Here is a 26,706-nt window from a genome sequence, read left to right on the forward strand (position 1 = left end):
TAATAATGGACCACTGTGAGTGTTTTTGTGGAATCACGTGGGCTTTTATTTGGCGTGTACCAGCACATCTGGTCGTTCTGTCTATTAGAAAAAAATACATTATACTCCGCAAGGAATCCGGTCTCTCACACGCAGGGTCCAAGCCGGGAATCGAACTCGCAACCTTGGAGGTTCGAGGCCGCGTTGTAATCCACCGCGACCTCTTGGCCGCAAGCGCGCGTATGCAAACGAGGCTGTCGTGCGCGCATGCGCAGACGCGCCGAGGTCCTCCTCGCTGGCGGCTCGGGGAGGGACGCAGAGCAGGACCGGAGAGACCAGGACCGGAGACTGGACCGGGACCCGCCGCCGCCGCCTGGTACGGAACGAAAAGAGCATCCATTTTCTCACCCGCCGACCGCGTCGTTTCTCCGGAATTCGCGTGGCGTGTGGTCACCACGCTGATCTTATTAGACGGGCGGGAATACCCCTACGTTGTAGTAGATGGGGTGTGTCGGGGGTCCCACAGTTGCTATGGTGAGAGGAAGCTGAGCTGGTGCAGGAGGTGGAGAGATGCTGAGACTGCTGGAGCTGCACAAGTTCCACTGCTGGGCTCATGGTGTGGAACATGGCGTGGAACGACGTGGGCAGCCCCACAGTGGCCATGAGCTGGAGGCCTGCACCATCTGACACTTGAGGCTTTATTTCCATTATAATGCCATAATTATGATGTACTGTATGAAGTCATGAAGAATGGCTGTTGTTGGTAGATGACACGATTTGCCTTGTTGGTGTGCTGTGACCCTAATGTGTGAAAATGCTCCTTTAAATGTACGTGCACGACTGGAAGTGAGCCAGTATAAGCTCCAAGTCATGATTTGCCGGAGGTGACTGAATAATTCATAAGATGGTGCTGTGATTGACAGGCCACGCATCGTTTCCATTTCTTTATTGGTTTCTGTAGGTCTGGAATGCTTTGCGGCTTGAAAAGAGAAACGTTGTGAAATATGCAGATGAAATGGTATTACAGGTCTGTACAGAAGCAACGCAGAGAGGGCGGAGAGCACAACTCCCCACCCTCTTAAAGGTGGATTAGAGGCCTGCCGACCTTACCCATGTATCTCCTTGGCAACAGGCAGCCGAGAAAGTCCCTTTTCTGGAGGTAATGCTCTGATTGATGTTGGCAGGGTGGTGGAGAACATTGCGGACAATGTCATGTGGTTATGGGGACAGAAATGCAGACTCCTGTCTTGTTCTCTGTCCTTGTTCCAGGTCTCTGGATTGTCATACTGTACATTGCCAGCTGAAGTTGAGCTTTAATGTCATTTCAGCTGTTAGACAGTACAAACGGAACCTGGTGCTACAAGGTACAAAGTGAAAAGTCATTATGAACACTCCATCCTCTCAGGTGTCTCTACTTCCCTCATATCCTCATATTCTGCTGCTCTACTGCTCCTGCAGGGTGAAGGATGTTCTCATCAGTGAAGGCCTTTGAGGGGCAGCATTACTCCAGCCTGAAAAAGCAGTGCATGCAGAGTGGAGTGCTGTTTGAAGACCCTCTTTTCCCCGCCGTAGATGATTCTCTGTTCCTGCATGGGAACAGGATTGGTCGAGTGTGTTGGAAAAGACCGCAGGTGAGCTGCTCAGACCTTCTCAATGCAGGTATTTCCATTTCCAGCATTTACCAGACGCCCTTATCCAGAGCGACTTACAGTCAGTAGTGACAGGGACAGTCCCCCCCTGGAGACACTCAGGGTTAAGTGTCTTGCTCAGGGACACGATGGTAGTAAGTGTGGTTTGAACCTGGGTCTTCTGGTTCATAGTTACACACTAGGCCACTAGCACCCGTGGAACTCTGGTTCTGTGACCTCTCTCAGGTGACATTTTCTGTTTATACTGGCAGTGGGTGGGAAATATTAGGCAGCAAGTGAACATTTAGTTGTTTTGTCGGAAGGATAAGGATCACAGAAACCCAACTTCTCATCCGTTCTTGATAAATATTTGAGTTCCGCACAGGTTGTGAGAAGAGGTACAAAATGGCAAAAGAAGAAAAATGTCTGGTGTTCACACTGTCATGAGGTCCTGGTGCAAGGTGGCATTGCTGCCCAGGAACTGTTAAAAGCAGCACAAGCAGAAGAGTTTTATTCTCGGACAGAATTGATTTTACCTGGATGGTCTCACGGGATATGGGGCTCCATCATGATCTGGGGTGCGTTTCCGTTCAGGTTGTCCAGGGGCATCAAACCGCAGCTGGCTGTGTAGAAATCTTGCCGAAAGCTTGACTGGGACGCTGAAGTTGAATGCCGCCTGATGAAGAAACTTGGTTTATTAGGTTTTTCAAACATGTACAATTCAAGATAATTACAAATAATTATGCATTTTTATTTTATAGATAAAATGGAAACAACAACCAAAAAATCTGCATACCCAGATAGTGGTTAACTAGTTTGGCCACAGACACCCAGAACATTTACTAGAGCAGCCACATAATAGCATCTTAATAAAATGATGGTGAATGGATGGACGATCCTCCACCGTCTGTTCTGCTCCCCTCCTGGTGCAGAAAACCTCGTCCAGACAGATCAGCTAATGGATGTAGTGCATCCTTGACCGTCTGGCAAACATGGTTACGCGTCAGGTCCCTGTTAGACATGAAGCCTTTCCTAGGTGGGGGTCAAGACGGCTGTGTCCATGAATTGGTTGGGTCACGCCATCACAGCACAGCACCCTGTGCACGATTAATCTAATTGCAATCGTAATCGCGATGTCAGTCTGTGCGATTACATGAACACAAAAAGCTGCGATTTAAATTATTGGTACATGGATTGAATCGGCAACATATCACTCATTCTCTCAAAGTTTGCGAGCTGACTGAAGTCTCACTTCAGTCGAATGTGACGTGTTTGGTCACATGACTTTCGATTCGGTTCAATGGAGACCTCAGATTCTTGACTCACATAGACATATGGGTAGACGTTGCATGACGAACTGCATCGTACGTCAACGTCGCCGCCATATTGCGATAGGCTCTGCTGTGGAATAAAGCATATACATGTCTATGGAGAGAAGTGCATAAAAATGCCTCATTGTGCTGCTTGGGGCTGTACAAACCGCTGTACGCTTCAAACCAGATCTCGGGGGATTTCATTTCATAGGTAAGGCTGGACTATTGTTTTGAATATATTTGGCCATTAAAAAATCCCGTTTTATAAGACTTAACCTTAGCTAAGCTAGGCTAAGCTAGCGAAGCTATGTATTCCTGTGTTCAAGTCAGCTTCCAAACAACGTTTAGGCTAAACGTAGGAATTAACTATTTAGACTGTTCTTAGCTGTTTAGTTAACTTTTCTCAAACTTTGAAGGTTTCCTAAAGAAATTCACCTCAGTTTACAAATCTTAACCTTAGCTAAGCTAGCAAAGCTATGCATCCCAACAACGTTTTGGTTAAACGTAAGAACTATAATACGGGATTTTATAATGGCCAAATATAATCAAAACAGTTGTTTAGCCTTACCAGGGTTTGTCGTTCGACAGTAATGTAAAGAGTTTTTTGTGATTATTTAATTTTGTAGAATATTTTATTTTGAAAGCTCTGGGCATTTCAAGTTGTTATAAGTAGTTTGTATGTTTCACTTTGAAATTAAACATTTCACTATTAGTAATTTGTATGTGACTTTTCATTGATATTCAAGTAAGTGGCCTTTATCATATCGCAAATCGCAATATTGATCTCAATAATTGCAATATGTTTTTTCCCCCAAATCGTGCAGCCCTACTGTGCACACAGTGAAATATGTCCTCTGCTTTTAACCCATCACCCTTGGTGAGCAGTGGGCAGCCATGACTGCTCGCCCGGGGAGCAGTGTGTGGGGACGGTGCTTTGCTCATCATATCGGGATTCAAACCGGCAACCTTCTGATTACGGGGCCGCTTCCTTAACCGCTAGGCCACCACTGCCCCCTGTTGGTCTCTAGTCTTCTAGCTAACAGGATGGCAAAAGCTAAAGCGTCAGCATACATGGTGTCAGAAGGTTATGACCAACAACAGAGAGAGTCTGGAGGTACAGACAACAGGTTGGAGCACTTTTAATGGTGGGTACAGTGAGAACTGTGACGTATGGAACAGAGTGACATGCAGTGTTGGGAAGGTTACTTTTAAAATGGATTCCGTTACAGATTACAGAATACATGCCCCAAAATGTAGTTTGTAATGTATTCTGTTAAGTTACTCAATGTGAGTAACGAATTCTGAATACTTTGGATTACTTAATATATTGTCATGCTTTTTATAACTACATGAATGTAGCAATCACGTATAATAAAAAAAGTCCTGTTTTTCACTAACCATCTTTTTATTTATAAAGCTGAAAAGTGGAAGAGAAACATAAAATATTCCACTGAAAAGTATTTACTGTTATGGTCACCAACATATTCCATCACTTAGTTAAAATAAAAAGTAGCCTTGCACAAGAAAAATGACCCTCTTTTTGATTAGGACCGCACCTTCCTCGCGGCGGAAAGCGGCCAATTACAGCCGTCTCCATTCTGAGCTGCGAGGTTAAACCGGGTGATGGCGTGTCACCTTATCAGGGGTAGCATGGATTTATGGGCACTGAAACAGAGCGCAAACTTCAGGGACTGCACATGCGCAGATCCGCTAGGTATCACATCTCGATAGGCAGCATGTTTCGACAGAATACCTGCTTTATGCGTGTCCACGCAGCGTGGAATTACCAAAATTAGAGAGGAGATAGAGAGGGGATAGCCTAACGTATGAAACAGGAAAAGACCGCCGTGTGATCCATTTATTTAAAAAAGTAACTGTATTCTGATTATCACTCATTTAACCGGTAACTGTAACGAAATACAGTTACTCATATTTTGTATTCTAAATACGTAACGCCAGTACATGTATTCTGTTACTCCCCAACACAAGCTAGCAGTAGCTAAAAGCACATAGCGTACATCACGTATTTACCATCTCACCACTCGGACCATTCAACTTCGAACCTACCTTGTGGCCGTTCTCAAAGTTTCAAACATTTAGATTTCTTTCAGGCTGAAAGAAAACGCCAGATCTTATCAGGTGAATTTTCTCCTTTACACAGTGGGTGGTAAGGCGGAGTATACCCCCACAGTGGGTGGTAAGGCGGAGTATACCCCCACAGTGGGGTTGGTAAGGCGGAGTATACCCCCACAGTGGGTGGTAAGGCGGAGTATACCCCCACAGTGGGGACTGGTAAGGCGGAGTATACCCCCACAGTGGGTGGTAAGGCGGAGTTATACCCCCACAGTGGGTGGTAAGGCGGAGTTATACCCCCACAGTGGGTTGGTTAAGGGGAGTATACCCCCACAGTGGGTGGTAAGGCGGAGTATACCCCCCACAGTGGGTGGTAAGGCGGAGTATACCCCCACAGTGGGTGGTTAGGCGGAGTATACCCCCACGGGGTGGTAGTGCGGAGTATACCCCCACAGTGGGTGGTACGGCGGAGTATACCCCCACAGTGGGTGGTTAAGGTGGAGTATACCCCCACAGTGGGTGGTAAGGCGGAGTATACCCCCACAGTGGGTGGTTAGGCGGAGTATACCCCCACAGTGGGTGGTAAGGCGGAGTATACCCCCACAGTGGGTGGTAAGGCGGAGTATACCCCCACAGTGGGTGGTAAGGCGGAGTATACCCCCACAGTGGGTGGTAAGGCGGAGTATACCCCCACAGTGGGTGGTAAGGCGGAGTATACCCCCACAGTGGGTGGTTAGGCAGAGTATACCCCCACAGTGGGTGGTAAGTATACCTTGAGCTCATTTTAAGAATTATATGGAAAAATGCACTTTAACCCAAGTTTGGATTAAACTCCAGCCGTAGTTGAAGAGCACGAAGAGGTGAAAAGGCTGTTTTATGGTCAGCCGATGCACCAGATGCATGAAGATACTGTAAATAATAAATGCCATATATGGGGGGGAAAGGGGGAAGAAATTTGCTCAATGTGTGATCCACCCTCAGCCTCAGTTTACCTCCACTAATCCAAAGCAGTGTGGCAAATGTGGCAAAACCCCAAAGAATTCCTACGCGGGATACCCAGCAAAGAATATAAATGTCAAGAATGTCATAAGAGAGGACATTTGGCATTCATGTGCAGGTCAGGACAAAAGCTGGAGAAGGATGAGGCTGTGGCCTATTTAGAGTCATCTGCATGGATAGAAATACCATGCAGCATAAATGGTGACCTCCCTGCGCCTGTGACTAACCCTCACACAACCCAGCTGCACAGCGCCATGCAGGGCCCTGCTGGGGCTGCTATTCAACCCCTGGATGGTAAAGGGCAGCTGCATGCTGTCATTCAGTGAGGGTATTGGTAGATAGTGGAGGAGGTGATTATCGTATAAGACCTGTCATCACCCTTGTTAAAGACTAGAAAACTAAAGTCAAGAGTAGACCATATTGAGAAAATGTGAATGGTGTGCGGGCTTGGTCCCATGGTCCCAACTTGAACGAAAGCATCCTTAGAGAGCTGAATGTGATCAGGCTTCTGGCAGGTACCACTTCATAAAATGCTGTTGACAAAGTTCATCACATCAGAAGGTCATTATTATTTTAAGAGTTCACCTTTTGGTATATCATCAGCTCCAGAACACTTTCAAAATAGGATTTCTCTGCTCACTGATTTGATCACGCTGATAATGTCCTTGTCATAGGAAGGGACTATGACTGTGGCTGTCTGATCTTAGTCCAGCTAGGAGTTTCACGCTGCACTGCACTGCACCGCACCGCACCGCACTTGGTGGCCTTGTTCTTGCAACGCCACTTTTCAGACCACGCTCGGTCTGAAAGTGGCTTTAGATTTTCTCCAATGAGCAGAAAACCAGTCTGCGTTCACCTGCCGCCATGGACATCTGAACCAAGTGTTTTTCTGCCATTTGTGGCTTCAGGTTGTAACAGAGTTGAGTTGGTGTGTAGTGGAGGAAACTCTGGTGAAGCGTGCAGAAAAAGGAGGCCTGCTGGGAAGAAATAGAATGTCACGCTGCGGCTGGGGTTCCCATCATGCTCTCTGCATCAGGACCGGGCAGACGAATAGCTCCGCCCACGGCAATGTGTGCATTTAAAGTATATATACGACTGTTACAAGGTGAGCGCAGACTGAACGCTGTCAGTGCCATCATGTGACAATGCAGAAAATGTATGGGATGCATTGATATCGAGGTAATTATAATAATAAGGTTCACACATCTAGTTGATAACTTATAGAGTAAATTAAAAGTAATTGAAACAGTTACGCTGCTATTACATTTTAAATAGGGTAATGTATCATTTTAAAGGTCTCCTATTATGAATTTAGTTTTGCTTTTATATCGTTCTTAGTGTCCCTTAAAACTATATCTGAAGTCTCTTTCCAAAATTCAGTCATGGTGCAGAATTCCAGCCACCTTTAGCCAGTCCCACAATGAGACTTCTCCAGGACGCGTTGTTTCGGTGTGTATTGGGGCTGCACAGTTAATCTAATTTTAGTCACGACCACGGTTCAATTTAAATGATTGTCTGTGATATTAACATTTGAATAGCAGGCTCTGCTCCATATGAAGTCAAGGACTTTCTCAAGCCAACCACCAGGAGGCGAACGAAAGCATAGACTGCATGAGAGACAACGTCTTGGCTTGGGCCAATAATTACAGCTCTTGTTCCAAGCTCATCTAACAACACTTCTCTGACCGAACAAGCAAAAATGCTTGATTTTTGCGCTGCATGTGGCTGTAATAATGAGCGAACATAGCATATGCATACAATTTTTTAAATAAGATTTTATTGTATGTTCCGAAATTTTGTGTTAGACAAGTAATGTTATTCATGTCACAGACCAGAGCGAATAATCAAATAATCAGGTAAATAGATGTTCATTTTTCATATTAAATAGAAAAAATTCAGTATTTTCCTAGTCACCTGACAGTCTTAAGTCAGAAAATGTTGATAGGATGTTTTTTATAATCATCAAATATCCTGTTCCTTATATGTTCCTGTTTTTATATATATATATATATATATATATATATATAGAGAGAGAGAGAGAGAGAGAGAGAGAGAGAGGCTTTTGCACATTATCATTGCACTCTAACCCTTTTCTTGGGTAGATTTAGTTTTATTATTTTTGAGTTGTTTTTATTTGAGGTTTTGAACTGAAAGGCTGTTTTTTTCATGGTTTGTTTAAAATAGAAAGTGCAATAAAAATCTGTTTTACCTACAATAATGAATAATTGTGATTAATAATCATCTGTATGGTCTGTTTGCTGTCCCTTCCTGAAACATATATAAAACATGAAGCATATGTGGGCATATGAGAACAATACATTGTTGATGAGCTTTTTGATCATGACTGCAGTAATGTCATGTAAAACAACTCCACCACTGGATTGGTGGTCTTACCTGTATCATTTTTCACACTTTGTTATATTGAAGCCATTTGCTAAACTAATTATTTTATGTTACTTTCCTCATTAATGTACACACAGCACCCCACATTGACAGAAAAACACAGAATTGTTGACAATTTTGTAGATTTATTAACAAAATAAATAACACCCTTTTTGATCTAATACAGCAATGAGTCTTTTTGGGAAAGATATAACAAGTTTTTCACATCTGGATTTGGGGATCCTCTGCCATACCTCCTTGTAGATCCTCGCCAGTTCTGGCAGGTTGGATGGTACATGTTGGTGGACGGCCATTTTTAGGTCTCTCCAGAGATGCTCAATTGGGTTTAAGTCAGGGCTCTAGCTGGGCCATTCAAGAACAGTCACAGAGTTGATGTGAAGCCCCTCCTTCATGATTTTTGCTGTGTGCTTAGAGTCATTGTCTTTCCCTGCAGTTGTAAATCACCCCCACAGCATGATGCTGTTTGACTGCATATTGTCGTCTAAGTGGGGTCATAGTTAGGCATCCAAATATCGCCAGAGTTGGTCTTGGACCGATGGACACAATATAGACAAACATGAAAGTGAAGTGATTGTCATTGTGAAACACTTCAGCACAGCACATGGTGCACACAACAAAATGTGTCCTCTTCATTTAACCCATCGCGTTGGGATTCGAACCGGCAACCTTCTGATTACGGAGCCACTTTACCGCTAGGCCACCACCTTAACCGCTAGGCCACCACTGCCCCATGTTCTGCATGTCTATATGACGTCTAATCTTTAGTGGTTTGGTAGCACAGCTTGATTGTTGCTGCCAATGTCCTTAACTTAAATGAACAAAAACAAGAAAATAATGTTAAATCTGTCAACATTAGAGCTTTAACAGTTCACAAATCAGTTCAAGTTGAAGTGCAAAAAGGTGAATATGTTCACATTTTCTGAGCTCAGCCTTGAACAATGACTAGAGAGAATATTACCGCTACTGCTGTGAATTCCACTCACGTTCACGTCTGGTCACCCTACTTAATAAAATGATCATGATCTGCAGACAAACGCTTTACAGGAGTTACCGTTTTAGGATCTATGTGAGCAGGCGACATTTTAAATTCCTTTTTATAAGACTTCAATCTTCACTACATGGCTAAATGATTTTGGTGTTGTCTGAATTTAATGGATTGTGCTAGTGTCTTGGAACTGTTTAACATCTGTGTTCATGAGTGTTGGGTGACCAAGTTGGGTGACACCCCTAAAAAGAACATTCCTCCACACCCGAACCTTGCGAAAGGGCACACTACTCCACAGCTCCACACTACTTGTGGACTGACGAGACTATTTGGGAAGAACTGATGTAAAAGGGGCAGTGCATTTCATTATGAATGTTGGATAATGTCCCTACAATTTTTCTCTGTTAGGAGCTGTGTGATGATCCTCAGTTGTTTGTGGATGGAATCAGCGCCCATGATCTGCACCAAGGACAACTGGGAAACTGCTGGTTTGTGGCAGCTTGTTCTAGCCTGGCCTCCAGAGAGTCTCTGTGGCAGAAAGTAAGCTTTTCTCCGTCCATTTCTCCTTTTTTTTTAAATAAGACAAGTCTTTTGAAGCAGATTAGACCCTACATCTGTATCACAAAATAAGCAATGATGAAATTCCATCACAGTCGGATACTAAGACTTGCCAGTGCTTTAGGCTACACAATGTGGTAAACAACTATTTTCTCTACTGTTTTTTGACTCACAATCTATGGAAACCAAATGAGAATTGCTGGTGTCCTCTGCTTGTAAGTCGCTTTGGATAAAAGCGTCTGCCAAGTAAAGTAAAGTAAAATGTGTAGATTCATGAGGTCATTTTGTAAAAAACAAACAGCCTGTTTCCCTCAGTGTGCCATCTCACTGTGATCCCCCAGCTCATTTGTCAGACATTTACGCTGAAAATGGAAGGTTGCTTGACTTTGATTCTGGGTCCCGTCTTTTTGTGTGTGGAGTTTGCATTTCACTTCATGTTATATAACTGAGCAAGTTTGCATGTAAACTCTTGGTATCTTGTGCTGTCCTGGGACCAGAGGTATCTTCCTTATGCTTGAACATTGCTTCCTCTCTCATAGAACTGTTCCTCAACAGGGCTGTGCAGAAAGTTCCCTTGGATTGTGGTTTTGCTTATCATGATCTTGCAATCATGTCAAATCCCACAGCATTAGCAAAAATATAACCCCAAATTTCTTTATGGAAAGTCACAACTGGTCTACAACATGGGCTCGTAGCAGTATTTATACTGCACAATAACACTACTGTCACCTTTACACACTTATAATCAATAATGGCCAAAGGAAAGGTGACCAAATATTCTCCTTTCCCTTGGACATGTCCTATTTGTGGGACCCGGAAAATTGTGTCCGGCCAGGGTTTTAGAATTTTTCAGGTTTTGAGCTGTCTAAACATTAGTCAGGTCATGGGCACCTTTCATAAAATAGCTTCTATCCTACATTTCTATTCGCACTAGAGAGATATAGTGCATCTGGAAATTATTCACTTTTTCCACATTTGAATATTTTTTGTCCTCAGAATTATACACACAACACTCCAGAGTGACTGAGAAATCACATGTACATAAGTATTCACAGCCTTTGCCATAAAGTTCAAAACTGAGCTCAGGTGCCTCCTGTTTTCCCTGATCATCCTTATGATGTTTCTGCAGCTAAATTTTTTGTCCATCTGTGGAAAATACAGTTGATTGGACCTGATTTGGAAAGACACACACCTGTCTATATAAGGTCCCACAATTGACAGTTCATCTTAGAGCACAAACCAAGCATGAAGTCAAAGGAATTGTCTGTAGACCTCCAAGACAGGACTGTCTTACGGCACAAATCTGGAGAAGGTTACAGGAAAATTTGTGCTGCTTTGAGCGCAGTGGCCTCCATCATCCATAAGGGGAATATATCCAAAATTACCTGGACATTTCCAGGAGCTGGCCGACCACTTAAACTAAGCGATCAGGGAAGAAGGGTGCTCATAGTCAGGTAGGTGCTCATTGTAATATTAGCTCACACATGCACCATGTATTCCTCACGCATCTACAGTACAGGCCAAAAGTTTGGACACATCTTCTCATTCAACGTGTTTTCTTTATTTTCATGACCATTTACGTTGGTAGATTCTCACTGAAGGCATCAAAACTATGAATGAACACATGTGAAGTTATGGACTTAACAAAAAACGGTGAAATAAGTGAAAACATGTTTTATATTCTAGTTTCTTTGCTCTGATTACTGCTTTGCACACTCTTGGCATTCTCTCGATGAGCTTCAAGAGGTCGTCACCTGAAATGGTTCTCCAACAGTCTTGAAGGAGTTCCCAGAGGTGTTTAGCACTTGTTGGTCCAGCTCACCCCAAACCATCTGGATTGGGTTCAGGTCCGGTGACTGTGGAGGCCAGGTCTCCACTTTTAGTTAAGTCCATAACTCCACATGTGTTTTGCTGCCTTCAGTGAGGATCTACCAACGTAAATGGTCATGAAAATAAAGAGGGTTGCGAGGATTGTATGTAGATGCGTGAAGAATATATGGCGTATGTGTGATATATGGTGTATGTGTGAGGTTTGTATGTAGATGTGTGAAGAATATATGGTGTATGTGTGAGGTTTGTATGTAGATGTGTGAAGAATATATGGCGTATGTGTGAGGTTTGTATGTAGATGTGTGAGGAATATATGGTGTATGTGTGAGGTTTGTATGTAGATGTGTGAAGAATATATGGCGTATGTGTAATATATGGTGTATGTGTGAGGTTTGTATGTAGATGTGTGAAGAATATATGGTGTATGTGTGAGGTTTGTATGTAGATGTGTGAAGAATATATGGCGTATGTGTGAGGTTTGTATGTAGATGTGTGAGGAATATATGGTGTATGTGTGAGGTTTGTATGTAGATGTGTGAGGAATATATGGTGTATGTGTGAGGTTTGTATGTAGATGTGTGAGGAATATATGATGTATGTGTGAGGTTTGTATGTAGATGCGTGAGGAATATATGATGTATGTGTGAGGTTTGTTTGTAGAGGTGAGGAATATATGGTGTATGTGTGAGGTTTGTATGTAGATGTGTGAGGAATATATGAGGTATGTGTGAGGTTTGTATGTAGATGTGTGAGGAATATATGGTGTATGTGTGAGCTTTGTATGTAGATGTGTGAGGAATATATGATGTATGTGTGAGGTTTGTATGTAGATGCGTGAGGAATATATGATGTATGTGTGAGGTTTGTTTGTAGAGGTGAGGAATATATGGTGTATGTGTGAGGTTTGTATGTAGATGTGTGAGGAATATATGATGTATGTGTGAGGTTTGTATGTAGATGTGTGAGGAATATATGGTGTATGTGTGAGGTTTGTATGTAGATGTGTGAGGAATATATGGTGTATGTGTGAGCTTTGTATGTAGATGTGTGAGGAATATATGTTGAACGTGTGAGGTTTGTATGTAGAGGTGAGGAATATATGGTGTATGTGTGAGGTTTGTATGTAGATGTGTGAGGAATATATGGTGTATGTGTGAGGTTTGTATGTAGATGTGTGAGGAATATATGGTGTATGTGTGAGGTTTGTATGTAGATGTGTGAGGAATATATGGTGTATGTGTGAGATTTGTATGTAGAGGTGAGGAATATATGGTGTATGTGTGAGGTTTGTATGTAGATGTGTGAGGAATATATGGTGTATGTGTGAGGTTTGTATGTAGATGTGTGAGGAATATATGGTGTATGTGTGAGGTTTGTATGTAGATGCGTGAGGAATATAGGGTGTGTGTGTGAGCTTTGTATGTAGATGTGTGAGGAATATATGTTGAACGTGTGAGGTTTGTATGTAGAGGTGAGGAATATATGGTGTATGTGTGAGGTTTGTATGTAGATGTGTGAGGAATATATGGTGTATGTGTGAGGTTTGTATGTAGATGTGTGAGGAATATATGGTGTATGTGTGAGGTTTGTATGTAGATGTGTGAGGAATATATGGTGTATGTGTGAGGTTTGTATGTAGAGGTGAGGAATATATGGTGTATGTGTGAGGTTTGTATGTAGATGTGTGAGGAATATATGGTGTATGTGTGAGGTTTGTATGTAGATGTGTGAGGAATATATGGTGTATGTGTGAGGTTTGTATGTAGATGTGTGAGGAATATATGGTGTATGTGTGAGGTTTGTATGTAGAGGTGAGGAATATATGGTGTATGTGTGAGGTTTGTATGTAGATGTGTGAGGAATATATGGTGTACGTGTGAGGTTTTTATATAGATAAGTGAGGAATATATGGTGTATGTACGAGGTTTGTAGATGCATGAGGAAAGGTAGTGTATGTTCAAGCTTTTCTTGATATATGGCCTAGGGGGCGCCTCATTCCTCTCTGCAGCACCTCCGAAAGATGGGAAGCGTTGGTGCACAGCCATTTTAAATCGGATTCAAATCTGTGCCCCATAATTAGAAGGTTGCTGGTTCGAATCCCGGCCCTCTGAGGTGCCACTGAGCAAACCACCATGGCATGACGAGAGAACCAGTAAATTTACAGTTACATTTATGGCATTTACCAGACGCCCTTATCCAGAGCAACTTACAATCAGTAGTTACAGGGACAGTCCCCCCCAGGAGACACTTAGGTTTAAGTGTCTTGCTCAGGGACACAATGGAAGTAAGTGGGATTTGAACCTGGGTCTTCAGGTTCATAGGCGAGTGTGTTACCCTCTAGGCTACTAACACCAGTACTACAACCACCATCCCCACACACTGCTCCCTGGGCTCCTGTCATTGCTGCCCACTGCTCACCAAGGGTGATTGTTTAAAGCAAAGGACACATTTTGTTGTGTCACCATGTGCAGTGTATCACAATGATCACTTCACTTTCACTCTGGAGCAGGTTTTCATCCAGGATGTCTCTGTATATTGTTGCAGTCATCTTTCCCTCTATCCTGACTAGTCTCCCAGTCTCTGCAGCTGAAAAACACCCCCACAGCATGATGCTGCCTCCACCATGCTTCACTGTAGGGATGGTACTGGCCTGGTGATGAGCGGTGCCTGGTTTCCTCCAAATCGGACACCTGGCGTTCATACCAAAGACCATAGTCTTTTGTTTCTCATGGTCAGCAAGTCCTTCAGGTAGCCTTTGGCAAACTCCATCTGCCATGTGCCTTTTACTAAGGAGTGGCTGCCGTATACCATACAGGCATTATTGGTTGTCCTTCTAGAAGTTTCTCCTCTATCCATTCTGGAGCATCGGGTTCATGGTCACCTCCCTGACTAAGGCCCTTCTCCCCCGGTCGTCCAGTTTAGGCGGCTGGCCAGCTCTACGTAGATTCCTTAAAGTTAAAAAGTTAAAAAGTGGTTTTGGTGGTTTTGAACTTCTTCCACTTGTGGATGATGCAGTCCACTGTGCTCATTGTGACCTGCATCATCTATTCTCAGCAGAAATTTTTCTGTAACTTTTTCCCAGATTTGTGCCTCAAGATAATCCTGTCTCGGAGGTCTACAGAAACATCTCAAGGATGATCAGGGGAATCAGGATGCAAATTAGCTTTTTTTTTTTTTTTTGAGCTTCATGATAAAGGCTGCAAATAAATATGTACCTGTGCTTTCTCGTTTTTTAATTGTTTTTTACATTTGCAAAAACCTCAAACTTTTTTTTTACTTTGTCATTAAAATTTCATCCAGGTTGCAATACTGTGGGGCAAAAAAGTATTTAGTCAGCCACCAATTGTGCAGTTCTACCACTTGAAAAGATGAGAGAGGACTGTAATGTTCATCATAGGTATACCTCAACTATGAGAGACAAAATGAGAAAAAAAATCCAGAAAATCACATCCTCTAATATTTTAAGAATTTATTTGCAAATTATGGTGGAAAATTAGTATTTGGTCACTAACAAAAGTTCATCTCAATACTTTGTTATATACCCTTTGTTGGAAATGACGGAGGTCAAACGATTTTCTGTAAGTCTTCACAAGGTTTTCACACACTGTTGCTGGTATTTTGGCCCATTCTTCCATGCAGAAGAATGTGCTCCTCTAGAGCAGTGATGTTTTGGGGCTGTCACTGGGTAACACGGACTTTCAACTCCCTCCAAAGATTTTCTATGGGGTGAGACCTGGAGACTGGCTAGGCCACTCCAGAACCTTGTAATGCTTCTTACGAAGCCACTACTTCATTGCCCGGGTGGTGTGTTTGGGATCATTGTCATGCTGAAAGACCCAGCCACGTTCCATCTTCATTGCCCTTGCTGATGGAAGGAGGTTTTCACTCAAAATCTCACGATACATGGCCCCATTCATTCTTTCCTTTACACGGATCAGTCGTCTGGGTCCCTTTGCAGAAAAACAGCCCCAAAGCATGATGTTACCACCCCCATACTTCACAGTAGGTATGGTGTTCTTTGGATGCAACTCAGCATTCTTTCTCCTCCAAGCACAACAAGTAGAGTTTTTACCAAAAAGTTCTATTTTGGTTTCATCAGACCATATGACATTCTCCCAATCCTCTTCTGGATCATCCAGATGCTCTCTAGCAAACTTCAGACGGGCCCGGACATGTACTGGCTTAAGCAGGGAACACGTCTGGCACTACAGGATTTGATTCCCTGGCGGCGTAGTGTGTTACTGATGGTAGCCCAGCTCTCTTCAGGTCATTGGCTAGGTCCCCCCGTGTGGTTCTGGGATTTTTGATCACCGTTCTTGTAATCATTTTGACCCCACGAGGTGACATCTTTTGCGTGGAGCCCCAGATCGAGGGAGATTAACAGTGGTCTTGTATGTCTTCCATTTTCTAATACTGCTCCCACAGTTGATTTCTTCACACCAAGCTGCTTACCTATTGCAGATTCAGTCTTCCTTGTGCAGGTCTGGTGTCCTTACGGCTCTTTGTTCTTGGCCATAGTGGAGTTTGGAGTGTGACTGTTTGAGGTTGTGGACGGGTGTCTTTTATACTGATAATGAGTTCAAACAGGTGCCATTAATACAGGTAATGAGTGCAGGACAGAGGAGCCTTTTACAGAAGAACTTATAGGTCTAGGGTGGTAGTAGCCTAGTGGGTAACACACTCGCCTATGAACCAGAAGACCCGGGTTCAAATCTCACTTACTACCACTGTGTCCCTGAGCAAGACACTTAACCCTAAGTTGCTCCAGGGGGAAGTCTGTCCCTGTAACTACTGATTGTAAGTCGCTCTGGATAAGGGCGTCTGATAAATGCTGTAAATGTAAATGTAGGTCTGTGAGAGTCAGAAATCTTGCTTGTTTGTTAGTGACCAAATACTTATTTTCCACCATAATTTGCAAAATAAATTCTTAAAAAATCAGAGGATGTGATTTTCTGGATTTTTTTTCTCATTTTGTCTCCCATAGTTGAGGTAAACCTATGATTAAAATTACAGGCATCTCTCATCTTTTTAAGTGGGAGAACTTGCACAATTGGTGGCTGACTAAATACTTTTTGCCCCACTGAATGTGGAACAAAATATGGAAATGAGATGTGCTGTGAAGCACTGTATATGCTTTTTACCTGTGTATTCTATTGTTCAAACTAAACAGCAGTTTTACAAAATAATTGTTGATGGATACTTAGATTTTTTTTTTATTGTTATGTTTGAATTACAAATCAGAATTTTGTATTTTTATGGCCATCTGTGCTTAAAAATGTTTTATGGGATGGTTTGAAAATAATTTGCACCTCCAAAATGTTCAATAAAAATGACTATTGTTATTGAAACTTTTAGTCAAAGTAAATTTTAAATTAAGTATTTTTTACTTTTACTTAAGTAGATTTTTAGATTGATGATTGAGTAACAACAACAACAACATTTATTTCTTATATAGCCCAAAATCACATACAGTATGTCTCAATGGGCTTTGACAGGCCCTACAGTTGACACCCCCCACACTTGACTCTTCTGCACACAAGGAAAAACTCCACACAAAAAACTCTAGGAGAGAGAAAAAAGGAAAGGAAGAAACGTTGGGAAGGAGTGATACAGAGAGGGACCCCCTTCCAGGGTAGAGTGAGCCTGCAAATGGTGTCAGTGCCGGGTTGGATATGATATAATAATAAGTCCTACGGTTGTAGGGTTGGAGAAGTCCAGAATGTACTCAGTGTCATGGTCTAGATTACGTGTCCGTAATGATGTTACTGGTCCATTTGAAGATCCCTGAAGCTGTAGTTGTAATGGTGGTGGTGGCTGTGGTGACCCTCTGGTTTGTTTCATGTTTTGTCCTTGTAGAGCAGTTGTCAGGAACCAGGATTTATTTGCTGGTCTCTTCACTGGGGTCTGCCAGTAGTCTGGGTGCTTGATTCCGTGTCTCGGAGAAAAACAAACAGAAGCAGCGGCAGACGGTGGCATCGTACGACCGATACTGAAATATGTGGTTATAGTGGTATATTGGTGCTACAGTGGCCCGGTACCCTAACTAGGACAGCCTAACTAGGGTGAATTTAACTTTGTCTGTGTCTAACAGGGGGACTCTGTGATAAACTGGACTTTATAATTGACACTGCGTGAAATGAGGGTCTAGGACTTCAGCAAAAAGCCAGAGAAAACAGATAGGTTTTGAGATTGGATTTAAACACTGAGACTGTGTCTGAATCCCGGACATTTTTCCCGTAGAATCCCGTAGAATTTAAGCAAAGTAAGGATATTTACTGCAAAGAGGAATGGGCCAAACTGGCCAAGGTTAGGTGTGCCAAGCTTGTGGCAAAATACATGAGACTATAATTGCGGCCAAAGGTGCATCGAAAATGTATTGACCAAAGGCTCTGAATATGTATGTACATGTGAATTTTCAGTTTTTTTCAATTTTAATAAATTAGCTAACTTTTTTTCATGTTGATATTATGGGGTGTTGTGTGTAGAATTCTGAGGGAATTTTTTTTTATAGATTTTTGATTAAGGCTGAAAAATATCAAAAAACATTGAACAGAGAATACAAAGACATCTAAGGCTCCAGAATATTCCAGCAGACCCTAAGAGCAACCTTGTCATCAGGTAGATGAGGTCTGGGGTCCAAGGATGAGAAGTGCAAAATGCAGTGATAAAAATGCAGGGGGGAATTCAAGAATATAAATTGTCTGTATGCAGGAGACACAGCCTCTCCTGCTGCTTGTGGTCACATTGCTGCAGTGACTGCACCCGAAGGTGTCATCTGCAGAGCCATATGGAATGGGGATCACCAGGGGTGTAGGCATGCATGAAAATCTTCTGATGTACATCTGTCCTACCCCTTCGTGTCTTCAAACATTCTTCCTCACTCGAATATTAACTTAAAGGTTTTTGCACAACTAACACCATAAATACCCATGATCCTTATTTTTCTATCTCTCTTTAGCTCTTATGCTCTGGCTTTAATCTCTACAACATGTACTGATGCTGCTCATGCATGAAGACTGTCAGTCCACAGTGAAGAAGAGTTGGACTAGTGGCAACACTAGGCAAGCATGAATAATGATGTTTCCATCTTTAAGGACAAGGTTACTTCCAGGCCTCTAGGGACCACAGAGTATGATTACACATGATTATGGTACCAGCCTCTAGGCTCTCAGCAAAATGATCTTGTATGTTCCACAAACCCAGGACCTCAGTTGTTTTCTTCAATGAACACAGGGCTCCAGAATCAGCCTGACATTTGGTCAGAATCTGTTTTGTTCTCACTTTGGTGGAACATCAAAGCAGGGAGACAAGGAGAATGATGCTTGGCAGGTTATAGGAAGTAATTTACTGGCCCGTCTGCCTTTGTTTCAGGAAAGTAAAAAAAAGAGTGTCAGTAGCCTCCTTCGCTCACTCATGCCTCCTCTTCTTACTCCTCTCATACTGCAGGTTATCCCAGACTGGAGGGATCAGGAATGGGATTCGGAAAAGCCTGATTCCTATGCAGGGATCTTCCACTTCCGCTTCTGGCGCTTTGGGGAGTGGGTGGATGTGGTCATCGATGACCGTTTACCGACAGTTGATAACCAACTGGTCTATTGCCACTCCAACGACAGCAATGAGTTCTGGAGTGCCTTGGTTGAGAAAGCTTACGCCAAGTGAGAAATGTCATTATCGCTCAGTGTGGCACAGTGTACCCATGATTTTTAAAATGTATGATGAGGGTTGTAGCATATTACAAGATTTGTCATTACTAAAATCTTTTTCTGTAGAGTGTATGGCTGTTATGAGGCTTTGGATGGGGGGAACACTGCAGATGCCTTAGTTGACTTCACTGGTGGTGTGTCAGAACCCATGGACCTTCTGGAGGGACAATTTGCCCAGGATGAGCTTGGAAGAAACCAGCTATTTGAACGAGTCCTGAAGGTCCACAATAGAGACGGGCTCATCAGCTGTTCCATCCGGGTCAGTCTTTTGACAAGATCTTTTCACTGATCCACAGAGTCATGTGGAAATCATGTACTGCCATATAGTCGTAATCTGGTTAGAAATACATTTACATTTATGGCATTTTTTACATTACATTAAGGCAGTTTTAATCAAAGTTGTAATCAAAGCATCTTTACAGAAATTATGGAAGATATGTAAGTTTACCTGCTGGCAATTCTTCTAACCAAATATTCTAATATTTAAAATGTAGGTGTGGGTCCACTACACATGCAACATCATCATAAATCACAGCATCTACAAACTACTATAGGTTCAAAGAGAACAGTATGCTTTCATGGTGGTGAAAAGCAGCCTTTACCAGCTTTACCTCATGTCTCATCCTGGTGTTGCTGAAGGTCCCATTATCAGAGACTCATTCTGTGATTTAAAACAGACCTTATTTTGGTTACTTAGGCAACCACTGTGGAGGACATGGAGGCACGGCTGGACTGTGGGCTGGTGAAAGGCCACGCCTATGCAGTTACAGATGTGCGTAAGGTCCGACTCGGCCACGGCTTGCTGGCCTTTTTCAAATCAGAGAAACTGCACATGATTCGAATGAGGAACCCATGGGGGGAGAAGGAATGGAGCGGACCCTGGAGTGATAGGTAACTTCAGATGTGGCAAAATAGAATAATCTATTGCACTATTTCATGCAAATAAAAAAGTTTAATGGAATGAATGGTATTATGCAGTTAAGATGCATTATGCTATTTATTTAATACTGCACTGGAAATTATTTTAACCTGTGTGACCATTAAATTTCAGTGTAAATGAGAATTACATTGGTAAAATTCAATTCCAGTGGACTTTGGAAGCAAACATTTGGCTCAAAAATACTGTGCAAGCTTTATTAACAAATCCAAAAATCCTTCACCAACCACACCACCTGTCTTTAGTACTGGTATGTGGTGTACAATGGGTTGATTTTAAGATGCCATTTAAAAACCATTAGTTTGGGCCAGACAGTAATGCCATTAATCTCATCATGTTTTAGTTTTAAGTCAGTTGGGTGAAATTGTGAGATTAATTTTGTTGCTCCCAAATTAGAATGCTTTATAAAGAACATTTCACACAGTCTTTGATCTTAACACTGCTTTCTTGCTGCTTTCTGCCATTATATTGAGATCTTGTGCAGCAGGTTTGTGTCAAATTGGAAGGTGCTGAGATAGAACGGTACAAGCAAGATCTGCTTAACATCCAGTGCACAACATCTAGAATGAAAAGCAAATGCATTGAACATGGGGTCATTGTAGACCATCATTTACATTCAGTGTGTGTTTTATACTGTCTGCTTGCTGCAATCAGATGGACCAGATTGATTGTTTTTAATTTTCATATTGCAGCTCTGAGGAGTGGAAGAAAGTGAGCAAGAGTGAGCGAGAAAAGCTTGGGGTAACAGTCCAGGATGATGGAGAATTCTGGTGAGTTTAGAGTGTAGAAATCTGGATGGTTATTGAGTTTGTGGTGTCCAACCCTCTGTTGTCCATTTTGCTCACAGACTGAACTTGTTGGGTCACGCAGTATCTAGGTCATTTTGAGCATCAAATGGATTATAATAGATTTGAAGTATTGTCTATGTTCTCCCTGCTGATGTTCTCCCAACCCCAGGATGACCTTTGAGGACTTCTGTCAGTACTTCACAGACCTTATCATGTGTCGACTGATCAATACCTCCTATCTGAGCATCCATAAGACATGGGAAGAAGAGGTGATGAGGGGGTCCTGGGTGTACCAGGATGATCCTCTACGGAACCGTTCTGGGGGCTGCATAAATCACAAAGCCACATTCTTGCAGAACCCACAGGTGTGTGCATGTGGGTGGGAAACATCAGAAACATCATTGTGGTTTGTAGATGTCTGAGAAATTGTGATGTTAAAATCAGTATTGTTTAGATGGAGGGTTTGTTGTGAAGTGTCTGCAGGTCTCACTTGCTTTTCCCTCTCTGTGCCAGTATGTGTTCGATGTGAGGAAGGTGGAGGATGAGGTGCTGATCTGCTTACAGCAGAAGGAGAGGCGAGCTACTCCAAAAGAGGGCAAGAGTGAGAACCTGGCCATTGGCTTTGATATCCATCGGGTAAGCAGAGGAAAGGACACCACTGGTACCTTCCTGGGTGAACATTGTATACATTCCACCTACATACAGTGGATATAAAGTGTGGACACCCCAATTAAAATGATGGGGTTTTGTGATAAACCGTTTAAAAACCTTTCACCATCTTTAAAAAGTACTATCGAATTTTGCGGAAAACATTCAGCTGCTTGCATAAGTGTGCACACAGAGGACATATTTCACTGTGTGCACCGTGTGCTGTGCTGCTGTGTATCACAAATGACAATCACTTCACTTTCACTTTCCAACACCTCTGTGACTAGCTCATCAGGATGATTGAGAGAATGCCAAGAGCTTGCAACGCAGTCATCAAAGCAAAAGGTGGCTACTCTAAAATTAATCTAAATACGAATATATTTGAATATAATACATTTGAATCTAAATAGAATATGTAAAACATAATCTGTTTAAAACATCTTTGATTACTACATAATTCCATAAGTTTGGATGACATCCAAACTTGTACAGTTGCCTGGACTATGACATTTGTTAGCAATTCCGCAAAGGTGCAAGAAAAGTGACTGTGCAAGATATAGAAACATGATAAAGAGTACAAGCACAGCCAGTAAAAACAGTACATGAGACATTCGGGTGGGCTGGGGGTATATCTACAAGGGCATTATAAATATAATAAAACATTTTGTATGTAGTATATAAGGGGGAGTGGCTTTGGTTAGTAAGAATGAGTGAAACTATTGCACGCGGTCTTAGACAGTAGCAGCATCATGTGGGAGAATGTCAGTGATGTGGTGCATTAAGAGTTCTGACTGCCCACTGGTAGAAGCTGTTCTTTAATCTTACACCTGATGGGTGTGAATGGATCTTTTTCCAGATCTGTGTATTTACATGAAGTAAAGGTTGCAGGTTTAGTAACACTCTTCTTTCCCTAGGTGGAGCTCAACAGAAAGTATCGCATGCACTCATCCCAGCAGAAGGTGGCTGGCTCCATCTACATCAATTCTCGCTGTGTCTTTTTGAGGAAAGAACTGAAAGAGGGACGTTATGTCATAATCCCCACAACCTTTGATCCTGGCCAGCAGGGTGACTTCCTGCTCCGTGTCTTCACTGACGTGCCTTCGGACTGCAAGTAAATCAGCTAGCTGCCATTGCTCTCTTGTAGCTCAGTGTCTCTGAAACCTCTTAGTATAGGTTTAGTAGACGATTGCCTCCTTGAACCGATTTGTTTATGCTGTCATACTGGATCAATATTTCAGTGCTGGACATGTAAATATGAAAATATCTCTCCTGACCCCCCCAGGGAGCTGATGCTGGATGAACCTCCTCAGACCTGCTGGACTGGAATGTGTGGCTTCCCACAACTGGTCACTCAGGTGCATGTGCTGAGCGCCATGGGCTTACAGGGCCAGGACTCTAATGGAGGTACAGTGCTCTTCAACACCCGATTCTCTCTCTCTCAAGTCACACAGTAATACTTATATACAGAGCTGCACTATGTGATAGATCACACGAAGGGGTACTTGGATAAAAGAGAAGGTACTGCACCCTAGCAGATTTTTGCAAAAGCAGGACCTTCAGGGACATACTCATATAACCATGTCTCAAGAACTTTTTGTCATCAGGACATTTGACATCATTTAACTTATGTTGCTTTAATTCTTTGCCATTTGGTTGTGTGTAGTTTACGTGCAGTAGTAACTATATAAAAATGAGATTTAGAAATGATGTGTGGTATGGCTGCGCATATGCCTGTAAAAAATCTGGCCCATAGTCCAAAATAATGAGGGGGTAGAGACCTATATCGTATGTTTATCTGTAATTCAGAATATGTGTTGAAAAAATGATTTAACACAGTAAAAATGTACCTCATTATTGCATTTTAAAAGCCCCCCCAGTCAAGTGACTGGTCATTTCACTGGTTTGTCATTACTGTGTCTGTTTCATTTCTTTACAGCTTCTGATCCTTACATAATCATGACCTGTGAGGGTGAGAAGGTGCGGTCCCCAGTTCACAAAGACACAAGGAGCCCCAACTTTGATATAAAGGGTCTGTTTTACCGGAAGAAGCCAAAGGACGGTATCCACATTGAGGTCAGTGTTGTCAGGCTCTGTGTGAGATATTTCATGATTGTCTTTTTATTCACGTTAAACTGTTCATTTTCTGTGTCTAGCTTTCCTTCCTCGTTTCCTCATCTATTTATTATTCTTATTTTCCTCTGCTACAAAATCTCTTCCCAAATCTCTCGCTGCTGCTTGTCTGCTTAACATGTCCACATCCAGATCTACAATAAGAACGTCATTGTTGACACCTTCCTGGGTCAGGTGACCCTTTTCAGTGACCCCAGTGATCGACAGGAGCAGCACACTGTCCACTTAAAGGACAAAGGCAGTCGCCAAGACAATGAGCTGCCGGGCACACTGACCGTACGCCTCATCACCTGCACCACACTGACTAATATCTGAGAGGAGCTCCAGAGCCCTGTCTTCCTGTTGATTCCTCCTTCCTTCTCTGCTCTTCCCGCTTCCTCCTACCCCTGCTCACTCACATGCTGCACAAGGTTGACTGCTGCTGGATGGCCCTGGCCGTGCCTCCTTAACGCTCCTTCTGATCTTCCACCTCACTCCCCTGCCCAGTCTGCATGGCCCCACTTTCCTTTCCTTCTGGAATACAAATTGAAAATTGTACTCGTCTCATATGGAGCCTGACTCCCGTTGAGCAGACTGTTGACCATCCTTTATTTTAGGTTTTACTCTATGCCTTTACAGGATGTCTGTGGCCTAGGTGTCATCTTGGATTTTGTCACAATCTGGATACTTGGCCCCAAGCTCCCAAACAGGATATTTTACCATTGTGTGGCTGAGCAGACGGTTTTGTGCTTTTACATACTGTCATGAATTGTGTTTACTAAGGGCTGCCATGTCATTGTCATGAAGCACTACTGCCTAAGAGTCATTTGGCCCCACTGTAGCAGGGGGACATGGGGTCCCTGAATTCACACTGAAGCACTGAGTGGGTGAGTTTGTTGATAAGATGGAAACTTTTTCAATGCCAGCAGTGCTTTAGGGTAAAAACCAAGCCCTCCAACAGACCCATATACCTCAACAGCCCTGGACCACGGGCCCTTGAGAAACATTTTAGACATCTTCTGCCAAAACTACACATGCCATTGTGGATCCGGCTGGGGGAAGTGGTAAAGTTTTGGACTTTTTGTGACCAATGAAAACAGGCCATTGGAAATTGTAAGTTTAACTGTGTCTAATCCATTCCAGTGCAGAGCTGCATGAACTTGAAAATGACCGGTTCACACTCCATCTTCGCCATGTAACACGTTGCCAAGACAATTGAAGGTTTCTCATCCTGTATGTGTACAGTGATGCCAGAGCTCTTGATATTGAATCAGACTGCAGTGTGCTGCCAGTCATTTATGAATGTAAGGTCACAGCTGACAGACAGATCTGGGAATCATGTGTGTTACTTGAATTGACTTTTTTTTGAAGAACGTCACAGTGTCTTAAGTCAGTGTTTAAATTTCATGTCGTATTAGGAAATTACAGTGTTCATCAAATAGTAGATTTCAAAAGCATGTTTACACTGTATGTCTTAGTTGAGAGAAAACATAATCAGTGTTGGAAAATATGATTAGAATAATAAAACAGGAGTTCAAAAAGTTGCCTTTTCCAAATTGCCCTCTGAAAAATGATATGACGGAACTTGTGCAAATGCAATTTTTTTGTGAAATGGCATCAGCAACGGTAAAGAAGACTCTGAGATGGGAGCATGAAATATGTGTATGAGAAGGGTATCAGAATGGTAAGATTTATTCTAGTTAACCTTTCTCTTCACATCTTTCCTCTTGATTTGCAGAAGTAAAATAAATACGCACATTTTACATTAAAGATCTTTGGACAGTGATAGCTTTGTCCTGTCACTGCATGTTATAAGATACAAATGGCTGTTTAAAGGCATATAAATTGTATTATAGTGATATTTCTGTGTTGGTACTGTTTCCATATATGGAAGTGGAACACTTATGTTGTGTGTTGCATTTAACGCCGTTTATGTGGCAGTAAAAAACACTGCAGGACAGTGGAAGAACAGCTCTGGAAAAAAAAATGAAACATTTTCTTTTCCATTTATTTATCAACTGATGGGCTTCTGTTTCATTTAAAATGTAAAAAAAAATATTTCAATAAACTACTGATCACATTTAAATAGCTAACAACAAATATACACTCTTAAATAATATAATCAAAATACTTGAAATGTCATAATAAAAATGTCAAACACAATGAACGAGAGTTAAGTTAAACGTTTTTGGGTGAGATTTGGTTGAATTGGTCTGATCAGCAGCTCCAGTTGAAGGTGCAATGGTGTTAAAATACAATGAAATAGCCATCTCTTTTTCCAGAGCTGTATATTCCTTGTTTATGGTACATTGAACATTGAACATATCCTCTGTGAACTGGGCATTTTGAGGGAAAACGGGAATTAAATCTAACTTGTCTTAGATTGTGTTTTCATCACACAATCTGCGGCTTGACTGATGTTCAACTTCAAATAACATAAACTGCATGGTGAGCATAATGTAGCCTATACTCAGATCTTTTATCAATATTTGATACATTTTGTTGTATTTTATATTTATCTATGATTCTTGTGTTTTTGCTCTAATTGTGACATGTCACCTTATGTTCGGATTTTCCTTTCTTCTGTGTCTTTCCTGGGTTACACTGTGTTTATTTTATATGTATTATTTTTATTTCTATTTTGTAATTTATGTCAGCTTGTGGCATGGTTTTGCAATAAAAACTAAAATAAAATTGGGATAACTGAAGCAAATCTGAAACAGAGAAGATATTTCCGAAACTCTTGAGGTTAT

General features: G+C 42.2%; 1 protein-coding gene across 4 annotated transcripts; it reads left to right on the forward strand.

The window, feature by feature from the left end:
- The first annotated feature begins 262 nt into the window (after window positions 1–262).
- Window positions 263–26,644, forward strand: capn5b (calpain 5b). 4 transcript variants are annotated; one of them, XM_028984475.1, is made up of 15 exons: window positions 284–355; window positions 941–1,138; window positions 1,249–1,343; window positions 1,438–1,610; window positions 9,789–9,920; window positions 19,215–19,423; window positions 19,538–19,730; window positions 20,169–20,362; window positions 21,101–21,178; window positions 21,366–21,561; window positions 21,710–21,832; window positions 22,759–22,955; window positions 23,127–23,248; window positions 23,781–23,917; window positions 24,107–24,727. In XM_028984475.1, exons 4-15 carry the CDS (start codon window positions 1,446–1,448, stop codon window positions 24,287–24,289), a joined length of 1,929 nt encoding a protein of 642 aa, XP_028840308.1. In that variant the 5' UTR covers window positions 284–355; window positions 941–1,138; window positions 1,249–1,343; window positions 1,438–1,445; the 3' UTR covers window positions 24,290–24,727. The 4 variants fall into 4 exon arrangements, with proteins under 4 accessions (XP_028840309.1, XP_028840310.1, XP_028840307.1 ...); XM_028984476.1 differs by lacking the exon at window positions 941–1,138 and having other exon boundaries at window positions 263–355; XM_028984477.1 differs by lacking the exons at window positions 941–1,138; window positions 1,249–1,343 and having other exon boundaries at window positions 263–355; window positions 24,593–26,644.
- The last annotated feature ends 62 nt before the right edge of the window (window positions 26,645–26,706 follow it).

The sequence above is a fragment of the Denticeps clupeoides genome, chromosome 6 (genome assembly GCF_900700375.1).
Source record: "Denticeps clupeoides chromosome 6, fDenClu1.1, whole genome shotgun sequence".
NCBI lineage: Eukaryota > Metazoa > Chordata > Actinopteri > Clupeiformes > Denticipitidae > Denticeps > Denticeps clupeoides.